The 12,666-nt window shown below is 46.3% G+C and overlaps 1 protein-coding gene across 3 annotated transcripts in view; it reads left to right on the forward strand.

Moving 5' to 3' along the window:
- The window catches only part of LOC146178528 (uncharacterized), a 34,571-nt gene extending 25,058 nt beyond the window's left edge, over positions 1–9,513 (forward strand). For all 3 annotated transcript variants that reach the window (XM_084579775.1, XM_084579774.1, XM_084579776.1), the window contains exons 7-10: positions 253–382; positions 3,488–3,643; positions 6,257–6,376; positions 9,197–9,513. In XM_084579775.1, the coding sequence (XP_084435901.1) occupies positions 253–382; positions 3,488–3,643; positions 6,257–6,376; positions 9,197–9,355 (565 nt within the window). In that variant the 3' untranslated portion in view covers positions 9,356–9,513. The remainder of the gene's footprint in view (positions 1–252; positions 383–3,487; positions 3,644–6,256; positions 6,377–9,196) is intronic.
- Positions 9,514–12,666: the final 3,153 nt, after the last annotated feature.

Here is a 12,666-nt window from a genome sequence, read left to right on the forward strand (position 1 = left end):
TAACTAACAGCCCCCTAGGGACACAGGCTAGCATTTTTCTTTTTATGGTGCTCTTCTGCTTGCGCACTAGCTCAAACACGGATTTTCTTCAGTGCCAACGGAAGAAGGTTCAGGAAGCAGAAAAGCACAGCGGCCGACTTGTTACAGCGTTTAAATTGAATATGTGCCTTGTAACCGGCAGTTTTTGCAAACATTCGCGTTCTGCCACCCGTCACCTTAAATCCACTACTGGCGCCCTTAATTCTTTAACAGCGAGCTGCCTGTGGACCTGCTGCTTCTGCGGACGCACCTTCCGGAAGAGGGCACCCAGCCGTGCCTGGTACTGGGGCCGACGACCACCTACCGTACGAAGCTGATGTCCTCCGTGGACGTTCCCATCATGGTCAGTCCGGTTGGGGCTCCTTATGCATCACTGAAACATTCAGTGTTACCTTTACAGCCATGGCCATAGTGCTCGAATTATGACCATGGCTGTAAAGGTAACACTGTAAAGGCCAACTCAGTGGTGGCTTCCAAATTTAGGTGGACCACACCAAACGTTGACCCACAGAATCCCAGAAATTTGATTTCGTTCAAAATTTGGCCAAAATTGGTGCCCAAACTAATTTGCCTAATGCTTACACAGTAGTGTCTTCTTAATTTAGGTTGGCTACCCTCAAAACTTGGTATGCTTACGCATTCGTCTCGCGTAGAGGAGGGGGAGAGGGGAAGAGGGGGACTCTGATGAAAGATGTAGGCAGCGTCTTATGGAAAACGGTTAGTTTGTGAGTTATACGCCATAGCAGAAGACTGCTTGCATCTGCCGACAGCACATGATAATGTGGTCCCTCATGAAGATGACAAGGCCTCCACGGAGCCCGTAACCATTCATACATCTTAAGTCTCCTCTCGATTACGGGTGAGGCAGTAATTTTTTATTTGTTAACACGGAGATTCTTTTTAGAGCTTGGTCTGCAAGCGCACAGTACGTATTGCCAGTGAACAGTTTTAATCGAAGCCCAACTTTATAGCTATAAAGACGACACTTTAAAAACGCACACTCCGTTTGTGACCGTCTTAATTGCGTTCTCACAAGGGTGGTGATACATTTTTCAATGAGTGCTACATGTAGGCACCTTACAGGACGTACGAGCGGACGGCCGGGTGGGTGGGTTGCCGGATGTGTGGGTGTTATAGGAGCGTACCCTTTAAATGGGGCGATGACAGTGGGCGCCATGCTCAGTCTTTCTTTTTATATTATTATAAACAATCCCCCAATATTAACTAATATAGTAATAGACTCGCCATTATTTCAAATACCGTTCTTAATTCTGCTTTCGCATTCTTACATCCCCTCCTATACTATTTAACCACCAATAATCCAAACGCTTCTTGCTACCTTCTACTGCAGATTCATTCCCGTTTCATTTCATAACTCTACATCCTAGGGCCTCGGCGAGAGTGATTATGCCCGCATCGATATCTGGAGGGATATTTATGGCCTCTTAAGAGCATAAGATATTCAACTGATTCTACGCGTCTATCATAGGTTTATCTTGATTACACTCTTATTTTAAGCTTCGCGTTATAATTCACCCCTGATATGGCTTCAAAGACAAGGCCGCTGCCTCTTGAATTGTCATAGAAAGCTTCCTTATTAATTTGCCTTTTCCAGTTTCCATATAGGTCTAGAGACGGCTCCTTTTCTATCGAATTACATTTCACTTGTTTGTCATCTGTGCCTTTAACCTGTCGTCAGGAAGATGAGGAGAGGGAAGAGCAAAACTACAAGGAGGCAGAAAGGAGTAAGCCCTTCCTCAGCACTGTATGCAGAATAGAATAATAATAACAATAAAGTTTCCTTCCCGTGCGGTCTCGTTAGATTGTTGTGGGTACAGGAGGAATAAATTTTGAACAAGTAGCCGCGTATGTACTAGAGTCGTCCACGTCTAGAGCGTGCTCAAACGGCGCGCTTTGCTGTGAATTTGTGACAACCGCCGCCCCTTGAAAGCCTCGATAGAGGATGAGGAATCAAATGCGGTCTACATACATGATAAGGTGAGGAGTGTGAGGAGGACGAAAAAGAACTTATTGAAACAGCGAGTCAGAAGATTATAGACTTTTCAAAGCTTGGCCATGCAGTTGAGGGACGCTTTGTCTTAATTTTGAACATTTTTTGTGAGCGCTCTTCCATTGAGCCTCATGTACCACAATTTCCGGTACTCAGTCCGCGGTAATGTTCAATCTGCGGGTCATGCGGAAGTGTGAACTGCAGATGTTTGGTTTTGGAGACTTTCATACTGTAACAAATCTCGTTTAGTACTGTTCTACGCGATAATAATAATAATAATAATAATAATAATAATAATAATAATAATAATAATAATAATAATAATAATAATAATAATATAATAATTGGTTCACAGGAAGGGTAAGGCGCTGTGTCTGTCACGTTTGCTCTGTGGACACCTGAACCGGCCATTAGGGAAGGGAAGAAGGTGGGAGTGAAAGTGGAAAGAGAGAAAGAGGAGCCGTAGTGGAGGGTTACGGAGTAATTTCGACCACATGAGGATCTTTAACGTGCGCTGACATCGCACAGCACACGGACTATCTTTTCTTTTTCTACCATAAAACTTCCACGTGCTTCCGGTACCGGCGCACTGACCGGCTTTGCGAGGACCTACTGGCATCCAAAAGGTTGCAAGAATGTACTGTTCATTCGATTTGTCGCTAAAGTAAGGATATATTGTAGAGAGCTACCTTATGCGCACCTACCTTTCGTAACACATATGACATGTGCTTCTCGCAGACTGGAACGTATAGCTGAACACACATGCGTGTAGAGTAACTGTCGCAATGTGCCTGGAGAACTTTCACAACGCACTTGCCTTTTTAGGACTAACGCTAACGCATTACAGGTGGACCACGCGGCGTTGTGATGCGGGCAAGAGTGGGATACAACTCAACAACGCAGCGGCGAATGCGCGTCAAAAGGGCCGCGTCTATCTAATTGCGTCGATTTAGTCTCATGGCGTCACGGTTAATCCCCTTGGAAATAATTGTAACACGAGAGAGACGACAAAAAACAGCAGTTGGATGGATCAAGCCATTCTCGTCATTGAGAGCAGGTGCACGGCATTATATGAGGATCAACATGGCAATCGGTCAATACCGGTCGCTATAGGATCAATAGGGTCCATTGAAGTGTTTGTTAGTCGTACCCGCGACAATGGTATTTTTTTAGCCGAATTGAGCCATGCAGGCTATATGCACGGGGTGTGGGCTAAAAAAACAGAAATCTCTATTATTCAAATCATAAGTCAGCAGGCGAAGTTGGAAGTTTTCCACAACTAACCAGTGATTCCGAGATGTCCCACAGAGTTATCGTAGGAAATAAAAGGCTCAAGAAAAATCTTCATGACTATGTAGGAAGGCAGTGCTCAGTCTCCGTTCTCTGTCGTGCGCATTTATATGTGGTTGACGACGTTCCCCTCGCGGACATGCGCAGAACGAGTCACTAGCCATGGCCTCCCTTGCAAACCTGCCTGAGAACCTGACCCTGCTGATCTCGTTCACCGCGCGGTACTTGCGCTTCGACGTTCCGCAGTCGTGGACTGCCGGAGAGCCCTGCAGCAGCATGGACAGCGCAAAGGGCTACGACATGGTTTGCTTCCTATACCAGTTTCTTATAGTTAAAGGAACCGTGGAAAGATACTAAAGCTATAAAACGAGCGCGAAATTTCAGGATTTCATCAGCCCTCTTCGCAAGCAAATTTATGTATAGCTAGCTTCACTAATAGCCAAGATATCGGTGGTGAAAAAATGGCATGTCTATTATATATTTTATCCCGTCACCTAAACACATACCGCTGCGCAAAAAAATATACAGAACAGGTGACGATGGAGCCCTCCCGCGCCCCGTCCTTCCCGCTTCACTTGAGAGCACCCAATGAGAGAGCGCGTCCAGAACGCCCAGTTGACGTCAGTGGAAGGGGTCGGATACGGGCTGTAAAAATCCGAACAAACGCTCCCCTTTACGGACTTCCCCTGATGGGCCTGGGACAGGTGGGTCACCGCCGCTTGCGGCGGGGTCTGGCCTGCCACTGAATTTTTGTCTGTTGTAGGCCGTTATTGCACCCGCCACCGCTTCGGTGGGGGTGGACGACGGCTGTTGTTGTGGCGCGCGTCTATCTCTCCCTGTTCTTTTTTCTTTCTTGTCTATTTTCTCTTCTGTCTGCACGAGGCAGCGCAGGTGGCTCAGCTACAGAGCCAGTAGCAGGCCCGTGCATTTTCTTTTCTTTCTTCCTACAGCCATAACAATAACCCCTTTACGGAGGGCCGGCAAAGTAAGAGGAGGGGGGAGGAGTTTGCGTTTTCGAGGAATGGCGCGCTGAAATTCAATATGGCGACAAAAAACATTCCTTCGAGCAAAGAGTAAAGGGCAGTAGAGAGCGTTAAATGATCGACGCGCTGCCGCCGCCGACGTTTTCTCGCTGTGCGCGAGCGTCTGCCTTATTTCATTTCGGCGTCAGCTCCCGCCTAGACACTGGTCATCTGCTCTCCAGCGCACTTGCATCGGCTGTCTCAATCGCGTTGGTCATCGGGCACCCTCCGCCAATCTTCGGAAAGTTGCCAATCCTGGCGAGTCGGCGCCGACAAGGTGCCCCTTTTTTTTTATGCTGTTACGAGTTTGTGCGCAGCGTTTGCACTAGAAATGATTACCACGCCGCCGCTGGTCAAAACAGGCACTACGTGTACACCAGTGCCAGGTGACGGCACTGTCTTGTTGGCAGGTTGTGAGGCGACACGAGAGCAGATGGCATGATCGAGCTCCGGCAACTCCTTCCACATAAAAGGGCGATATGAGAACTGGGCACCATAACGTCATGTGCCGTCGCTCTCATTGGCTAAGCTGTTCCATGACGTCACAACTACATAGACTCGCGTGAATAATAAGGCCGGGGTATCTTCGCCTATGACTGACCAATGACTCAACATGGCCTGACCTTTGACCATGACTTGACCTAATGAGCCAAAGCAATAAATCTCAGCACGCTGCCATTAGCGTAACCGGATTAAGCCTTTCCTAAATTTTAGTGGCGGTAATCGACACAGAATCTCCAACTATGGTCTTCCTTTTGTCTAGAACAAGGCAAGCCGGGACTGCAGGAAGGCTCGATAATGTTGCTCGCCATCCTCTCGTTGATCTCCTTCTGAATGACGCCGAAATCAACAAGAAATACATGATAAAGCCGCTGGTGCATGGGGCTTGAATCACCAGTATTGATGTGATGGGTGACGACGAATGCTTGACCCTGTACGAAACCAAAAAGTCGAAGAATGCGCCGGCTTGGTCAGGTGGTAAATCCGTGGACATATCATGGCAGAAGGAGGGGTCGATCTGGAAGAAGTCACTACGGCAGGTACAGAGAGACACAGGGATGCGATCAGCAGTTCCGCAGTCAGGGAAAAGGAAAAGGTTCGGTGAACGCGATGCCATGGTGTAAAACCTAAGTCGAGATATTGAAGTTGTTGTTGTGGCTGTAGGAAGAAGGAAAAGAAAATGCACGAGCCTGCTACTGGCGCTGTAGCTGAGCCACCTTCGCTACCTCGTGCAGACAGAAGAGAGAAAGTAGAGAAAAATGAAAAAGAAGAGGGAGAGAAAGACGCGCCTCAATAGCCGTCGTCCACCACCTAAGCGGTGGCGGATGCAATGACGGTCTACAACAGATAAAAATTCGGTGGCTGGCTAGCCCCCGCCGCAAGCGGCGCTGACCTGCCGTCCCATCTAGGGTGCCTCGATACCAGCGCCGCCCTCGATGTCCCATCCCCGTAGGGACAGGAATCAAGGACGGGAAGATAGGTGCATTGCGAGACGCCATCACGAGCTAAAACATGTGTATCTTTGACGTTAAATGTTTCGAAATCCATTGCTGATTGAAGAAAATTTAAAACCTGGACTCAGTTCCCATGTTAACAGCCCTAAAGCTTTAATTACCGTTTTCCCTTCAAATAAAAACTAAAAAAGTTTATTAGTTATAGTTAACTAATCGTTTCATCAAAATCGACCTGGGCAGACCGCACCGGCGTATCTTTCGCAGGGTTTGAAATAACGATCCCTAAACAGTTAAATAAACGTTATATACTACTACACAGAAAGTAAACAGTCCAGAGAATTTAGCACTGTCATAAGACATATATGGCTGGGCAACGTATTTGGCGAGAATCGGAAGGCTATCAAAGCGAATTACATTTTTTCCCCTTTTTCTCCTACCAGTATTGCCGGTCATATGACCCGAAAATTCTCGGGACGGAGATGGTGTCTTCTGTGAACAAAGACACCTACTCTACGTGGAAGGTGTCCACTTACGACGATAATTCCACAGTCAAAAGAAAGGTGAGCTTGTATGAATACGACGTCGATATACGACCATTTGTATGCACGGTGTAAGAGCTAAAATTTATGAAGATTTAAAAAGAGAAATCGAGCATTCTGCCGAACTGAAATAAAATGATTGTCGTAACCGGTTTTTTAAAATACTGGCCTCTTCCGTTTCGCCTTTTGGTGGTGCCTTTTAAATTTCTTTGGAGCCGCCGCACTGCCATAGAGAATCGGCGAAGGAAGGTAGGCGGGCAAAGTCGTTTAGCAGAAGGTTTGAAGAGCTTTATCAACTACATCATCAATAATAATCAGCATCTGGCCAATACTGAATCAAATTTGAAAAGTTTTGTTTGTGTATCGTAATAAATGTTTTCGAGATCGGAACGCAACGAGGTTGCGCCACCGGTGAAAAATCTGGGACAGCAGCTTGTTTTGCTTCGCCGCCGCTACAGACGATGCGAACATCCGACTTCTGGCCTTTACAGACGATGCGAGCATCCGACTTCTGATCGAATGAGGCAGTAACCCAAACAAATGAGGCAGCGTCTCAAACAAAAGACAAGATATCTACTAAGGTAATCGCTAACAGGATCAGGAGAACATTAGATTTTAATCAACCAAGGGATCAAGCAGGATTTCGGAAAGGGTACTCTACTATCGATAATATCCACACTATCGACCAGGTGATAGAAAAGTGCTCGGAATATAACCAGCCGCTATGCATAGAATTCATTGACCAAGAGAAAGCATTTGACTTGGTCGAAACCTCAGCAGTCATGCAAGCATTGCGAGATCGAGGTGTAGGTGAGCCATATGTGAAAGTACTGGAAGATATCTATAGTGGCTGCACAACAATCATACTTCTGCACAAAGAAAGTGGTAAAATTCCAATTAAGAAACGTGTTAGGCAAGGAGACACCATCTCTCAAGTACTATTTACAGCTTGCTTAGAGGGTGTATTCAAAGACATGGAATGGGAGCAGTTAGGCATCAGGATCGATGGACAATATCTCAGTAATCGCAATTCGTCGATGGCATTGCCTTGTTAAGTCAGTCAGGGAAACAACTGCAACTAGTGAATTATTAACTAGACAAGAAACCAGAAAGATAGGCCTAAAGATTAATATTCAGAAGACTAAGGTAATGTTGAACAGCCTGGGAAAAGAAAGCTGTTTACAATAGATAGGAAAGCCTGGAAGTGGTAGGCGAATATGTCTACTTAGGACAGGTAGTAACCGCAGATTCGGACCACGGAAGGTAAATATCACACGTTATCAGTAGCAGCTTATCGGTATCGCTAAAGAGGAAGGTGTATAACTGTTGCATCCTACCGCTACTCACCTAGGGGGCTGAAACATTGAGGTTCACGGAAAGAGTTCTACTTAAGTTGAGGACAGCACAGAGGGCTATGGAACGGGAAATTGTGCGTGTAACGTTAAGAAATAGGAAGACTGACATTCTAGTCTAAATTAAAAAGAAGTGGGCATGAGCAAGACATGTAGCGCGAAGATAGGATAACCGATGGTCTTAAAAGTAAACGGATTCCAAGGGAAATAAGGAAAGCGTAGCAGGAGGTGGCAGAAAATTAGGTGGGTGAATAAGGTTAAGAAGTACGCAGGTGTCAATTGGATAGCACCGGACCGGATTAATTGCAGGAAAATGGGAGAGGCCTTCGCCCTGCAGTGGGTATAGCCCGGCTGGTGATGATTACGACCAAATGTCATTTTCGTGCGAAACCTGAGCTGCAATAATTCCGCGGTTTAACTTGGAAAAGCATTGTACGGCACAGATGTAATTGTGCAACATGCTGCATAAGAGAAAAACCTCTCCCCTGTCTCCGTACCTGCACCACGTTCTTTACAATTGCTTACGAGTGAACCTGTGTAGCTCTGAGCATGCTCTCCGAGAGAAGGCATTGTTTCAGAAAATGAGATCCTTACCTTTTTAATTACAATGCAATTACCTTTCACTTCATATGCATTAACATATTTGATAAATTTTTTTACTATCTGGTTCCAACACGCCAAATAAGTTTCATATTTCGCAAACTTTGGTGCAACACCGGACACCACCATTCACGTATCGTAAGGCTCACTGCAGCCCTTATGCTCTAACATATAAAGCAGGCTATAGGTGTTACTTCATCGTGACCTGGATGACAAGAAGACAGTTTTACGCGCGCTTATATAGCAGTATAGTTTTTGTGAAATATGCTACGCCAGTCCTTCATGCAAAGCGTTTCAGCGAAGAGATAGATCGCAGCTTTAGAGTACGTTTTAAAAATCTCTCGATTCCATTCAGCTTAGATAAGCTGAAAATTTACCTTGGGATTCTCCTCTATAGCATGTTCCATATCCCGCATTGTTGCTTTAATTTAGTCTATTGAAGCGAGAGCTTCTGAGAGCTATATGAGCCCATTGATGAAAGATCTTCTGCCAGTTTCAAGGTGCCAATTACCCAGCTGTTCGTCGGCAGCAGTATAAAGAGAGCGGGAGCATATGGAAAGGGAAAGATGCAGCCCCTAAAAAGATGCATGCGAGGGCATGTGGAGCCTCGTGTGTCTGACGAACGAGCGGCGCGTAGCTGGGAGAAGCCGGTTGACTCGGATCTCCTAGCGGGCCTCTTCCCCACGTTCTCTGCAGGCCATGGCGCTTCTTCCGCGCGCTGCGGCGCGTCAAATCCACAAAGCATGGTCGAGATGTGTGATGTTTTGAAGAAACGTGTGCGTCCTTTGAGTGAAGAGGCTCCCGTGGCATTTGCAGTCTTGCTCATGCGTTCGCATTACCACATCTAATCACTCCTAAATGTCTTTACCCAACTGTTTTAACACTTCAGATGAGGATCTCGCTCAAAGCCTACAGTGGTAAGCGCCTGGGCTGGGTCATGGACGACATCGAGTACGACGCCTCTCCGAAGGACTGCAGACGCAAGGCGTCCCCATTTGCCTGGGCCATGGCCTGGAGCAGACCTGGACGCAACGTCGAGCTGCCCTGATGGCGAATATCTACGGAGCACGCGAGCGTCGGCCACACTGGACGTTCATATAGTAGACTGATCGCATCATGCTCAAATATCTTCCTCAATTCGTACTTTTGTACCTTACTACATTGCGTCGGATTTATTTGCAATTCTTCGGCGCATGTTTATTGTATTGTCACGTGATAAGGTCTCGACAAAGTTCACCAAGGACTACAGAGTGGTAGCGGCTTTGGGAAGGCCAGCGGATCAACGTCAGCTGCCAAACCGAAGAACTTCAGTCTTCTTGCCTCGAGGAGAGACACGCTCGCGATCGGCATAGGGCGAAGACGAGGAATGCACCGTATCGATTGATATCTGGCCGGGCAAAATAAGCATCGTGCCGACTGGAAAAGTCGAAGAAAAAATATATATATTAGGGAGGGTAGTAGCTCGGTGCACAGAAAATCTATCTGTACACTCTTAATCTCGTTCCACATAGGTTCCAGTTATAAGTGAAACTTTCAAAAAAATTCTGCATATTAAGTGGAACTTTTTTAAAAGTTCCACTTATAAGCGGAATGTATGCGGAACCAGATTAAGAGTGTAGTAATAAGGTTTCAGGCAGGCCACGTGGACCCTCGGGAGCGCGGAGCGTCGCGACTTTTGAAAGCGATGGCATCAGGAACGACCTCGTAGGCTAGATCCCCAACTGGTCTTAGCGCATTGTAGTGTAAAAAGCATCGGTAGTGTAATTTTCTCGCCTCAAAGAGACATGCGCTTGTGACAGCGCAGAACGAAGATAAAAATCGAGTAATGACAAAGTGTCTTCGCTCTGTCTTCATGATCGCGAGCGCGTGTCTCCTCGATGCGAGTAAACTGAAGTTCTTCGGTAGGGCAGCTTAGTTTGAGATGCTGTCCTTCCCGGGCACGCTGTCACTCTGTGGTCCTTTCTTGGCGACTTTTGTCCAGATCTTACCGGCTTACTCCGTGTCAGTACGAAGTCATATATGTGGCATCGCGCTAGAGGGTTCAGATGTACTGTGCACACCTGTCTATAGGGAACGCTAATTGAAGGTGATTGAAGCTATTATGTTTGTTGTATAGACATTTCAACTCGGGAACGCAGAGATAGCTAAAATAAACAATGCAAGGACAAATGACAAACCGCCTCGGAAACGAGCAAGAGAAACGAGGCTTAATTTAGCGTAGGAGTGGTTACTGATGCGATTCAGAACCCATGTGGCACACGCGCTGGTGTGATGGAGAGCTAGCTGGTACGGGTTGCCCGCACTCTTCCGAAAGCCGTGGAACAAACTGAATATGGGACAGTAATACGGCTCGAGAACAAACGGAGACGCTGCAACTAGCACAATCGACATTTAACTTCATTCTACAGGCATGCGTCCATCCCCGGAAAAAAAAAAAAAAAGAAAACTAAATTTCTTGTCATACATCCACCGCCTCGCGGCGTGGACGTCAACCTTCACTTCGGCGGTCAAAACATCGAACAACCCCCGGAAGGTCATCTCCGGATACTTGGCATTCCCATCAATCAACATGGTACTGCTTAAGATTAGATCCAACAGCTAAAATATCAATGGAAGCCAACGCTCCACTTAATCAAACGGCTCAGCAGCAAGAGTGAAGGCGCAGGGACGGAGGTAGCGCGTCGCCTCACCGTCGCTATTCTGCTCGCTAAGCTCCGCTACGACGTACGCCCCTTACTTTGACTTGACCGCAGCCAATTACAAGACACTTGGCTTACTTTATAACTCTACCTTGAGGTTATAACTGGTCTACCCGTACACACGCCCATCACGGAGCTTCACAGCTTCGCTCAACTCCCACCAGTGGATACACTTATTGCTACGCATAAGTGCATCCCAACGGGCATCGCCTCCTCACTCGAATCTTTGACGAAGCAAACCTACACTTGCCCATATTGAACCACCTTACAGCACCATGGACAGAAACATTGGTAACGGATCCAAAACCCCTTCCAACCAACACCAAAAGGCCAGGAAGAGATCACTCACAACGCCACATAATTGATACACAAGACCAGCACATCGGTCTCCGCCCTATATCATGACGATGACACCGGCATCACGTTTGCAACCACCGCTTACTACCGGGAGGGTTCACAGCTGCACGCTACTAACCTCAGTGGTCGCAGGTACTGGTCCCCAACTGAACTCGAATTAACAGCCATCGACGAGGCCCTTCAACACTGCACCAAAGGAACAGATCGTTTCATGCACATTTACACCGACAGTCAAGAGGATATAAAAACGCTGTAAGCCCGTTCTTACAATACCCCAGTACAACACCGCATCAAACAGCGCTGTCGCTACCTGCGCGAGACCTCACAAGCCTCGGTACAATTGATTGGACACCTCCCAGTCAAAAAAAGTTCAATGGGTCCAATTGGGAATTTCCCAATTGAAATGAATTGGTCAAAAACCAACTGTGTTTTTGCCACCCATTGGGCCTGACCATTTGATATGAAATGGTGCTTCCAATGGGAAACAATTGGTCACCCATGAAGACCAAATGGTTCACCAATTGAACTCAAATGGCATACCCATTGAGCCCAAATGGTTTGAGCTCACATAGCTGAAAAAAAAAAAAATGGAGATGAATTTTCAATTTTTTCTGCCCAGAACTTACAGGGGAGCCGACTTTTATACAAGTGTAATGAAATTACAAGTTTTTACAGAAATCACGAAAGACAAGCATACATCACAAACACAGAACTAACACAGATTCAATGTATATATCCACAGGATACTTTGCAGACTTATATACTCCATTCTTTGAACAGCGCTGCTGGGACCAGTGATAAATCTGTTATTCAGAGTTAACTTATTTAATTATGCCTGTACTTACAGTGGACATGATAAAATCAATAAATATAAGATTAAGCGGCGTATACTTTTTATAAGAACTTAAATTTTTCACTGTTGTCTCTTTATAGAGGTATGTATATATGTGCACATCTCAGTCAAGGATATCACTGACTTGGCTTTCCCAACTGGGAGTGTGTCCTAGGACCAATTAGAACCAATGGGAAGCCCAGTTGGAAGCCCTTTTGGTTTAAATTGGGCGTCCCAATTGGCAGTGAAGGAATCCCAATTGGGATTGAAATAACGCATTGGGCTTCCTAATTAGCCCAATGGGTTTCTTCAATCCCAATTGGGATGCCCCGTTGGTTTCTTCACTCCCAATTGAGACTGGGCACCCCAATTGCGATTGAAGAAACCTATTGGGCTTCCCAATTGGGAGTGAAGAAACCAGTTGGGTTGGACAGTACCCATTGGACAAACCATTTGGGATTGGCAGAACCG

Source organism: Amblyomma maculatum, chromosome 9 (assembly GCF_055883805.1).
Source record: "Amblyomma maculatum isolate TAMU_Amacu chromosome 9, ASM5588380v1, whole genome shotgun sequence".
Taxonomy (NCBI): Eukaryota; Metazoa; Arthropoda; class Arachnida; order Ixodida; family Ixodidae; genus Amblyomma; species Amblyomma maculatum.